The sequence below is a fragment of the Haematobia irritans genome, chromosome 2, assembly GCF_050003625.1.
Source record: "Haematobia irritans isolate KBUSLIRL chromosome 2, ASM5000362v1, whole genome shotgun sequence".
In the NCBI taxonomy this organism is placed as follows: domain Eukaryota; kingdom Metazoa; phylum Arthropoda; class Insecta; order Diptera; family Muscidae; genus Haematobia; species Haematobia irritans.
The window spans coordinates 110,348,812-110,350,378 of record NC_134398.1 but is presented as its reverse complement, the minus strand read 5'-3'; the positions used below and the strand labels follow the sequence as shown (position 1 = coordinate 110,350,378).

Sequence of the window (1,567 nt, the reverse complement as noted above, 5' to 3'; positions counted from 1 at the left end):
TCAGAGACTCTATATCGATTTAATAGGGCCATTTCCACGAAGTAAAAAGGGAAATATAGGAATCTGCATAGTCTTGGACCATTTTTCGAAATTTTCATTCTTGAAACCTCTGCGAAAGTTTAGTTCGAAGGATATTATAAGATATTTAAAGGAAGATATATTTAATTGTTTTGGGGTTCCAGAGATAATAATTTCGGATAATGGAAGTCAATTTAAATGTAGATATTTCCAGGAATTCACAGCAAAATATGGAATAAATCACATTTTTACGGCCATTCATGCTCCGCAAGCAAATGCCAGTGAACGAGTTAATCGGTGTGTAAACGAAGCGTTGAGATCATATATTCGTAAAGACCAGAGGGAATGGGATTCTTACCTAAGTGACATAAACAGTTCCCTTAGAAATAGCATTCACCAATCAATTGGAGTCATGCAGATGAGTATAGAATCATGAGAAATCTTGATATGGTATCAGACAGTCCCTCTGAATTATGCAGACAGGATCATTTCTCACTTTTAAGAGATAAGGTTTTGGAGAGGATGAAGATTTCGTACGATAAGAATGTTAAGACCTATAACTTGAGGGCTAAAGATAGGGTATTTGAAAAAGGACAACTCGTCACCCGGAGAAATTTCGCACAAAGTAACATGGCGAAACATTTTAACGCAAAGTTATCGCCGGTGGGAATACGGGCTAGGGTCTTAGAAAAAATCGGTAATTGCAATTATAAATTACAGGACTGCGACTCGGGAAACGTTTCCGTATATCACATAAAAGATATATGGTAAAATCTTTTTTTTTCTTTTTTTTTTTTTTTTTTTTCTTTTTTTTTTGGTGCGTGATATATTTGTGGAGGGCTGGTAGGATATACTTGCTTTTCCGAAAGAAATAATTACCTGAAAAAAAAAAGAAAGAAAAAAGAGAAGTAGGCGGGGAGAGAGTTTTCGATTGAAGAAAAAAAGAGAAGGAATTGAATTGAATAAAAATTGAATAAAAAATTGAAAAAAAAAAAAAATTGAAAAAGAGATTGTAAAAGGAAGAATTTGAATCGCCGAATTGATTGGAAGGCGTGAATATATTGTTGGAATACAATCAGTCCGGCTGTAGCCGATATTATATACACGGCAATTTTACAAGACATTCCTAAGGCGTCAATAAAATCTTTTGACCTTAACATATATACCAGGGTAGAATTCCCCCATTTCGCCGAATTGACTGGAATGTGTGAATATATGGGTGGAATAAACTCAGTCCGTTTGTAGCCGATATCGTATACAAGGCCATTGTTTGAGGGATTTCAAGAGCGTTCCCAAGGCATCATAAAAATCTTTTGACCCTATATACCAGGACAGAATTCCCCCACTTATCGTCCAAGGAGCTACCCACAAAATTATTGCCACGACCAGAGGATGGTGCAATTTTCCTTTCGTAGGCAAATGAAACTTCAAAGATAAATTTCGGAGCTCTGGTTATATTAACGGCGGACTTGGACCTAGGGCGATATATTATGAAGCTATATTCCACAATCGAAATTTGGTCCTGTACAAATATTCCTATACCTGCATA

The 1,567-nt window shown here is 35.9% G+C and overlaps 1 protein-coding gene across 1 annotated transcript; it reads left to right on the top strand.

Moving 5' to 3' along the window:
- The first annotated feature begins 450 nt into the window (after positions 1-450).
- LOC142224979 (uncharacterized) lies at positions 451-789 on the top strand. Its single transcript, XM_075294756.1, has one exon. The coding sequence runs from the start codon at positions 451-453 to the stop codon at positions 787-789; it is 339 nt and encodes a 112-aa protein (XP_075150871.1).
- The last annotated feature ends 778 nt before the right edge of the window (positions 790-1,567 follow it).

Excerpts from the sequence above, each read along its gene's own strand:
- LOC142224979 (XM_075294756.1), top strand. The coding sequence starts at position 451 with ATGAGAAATCTTGATATGGTATCAGACAGTCCCTCTGAATTATGCAGA.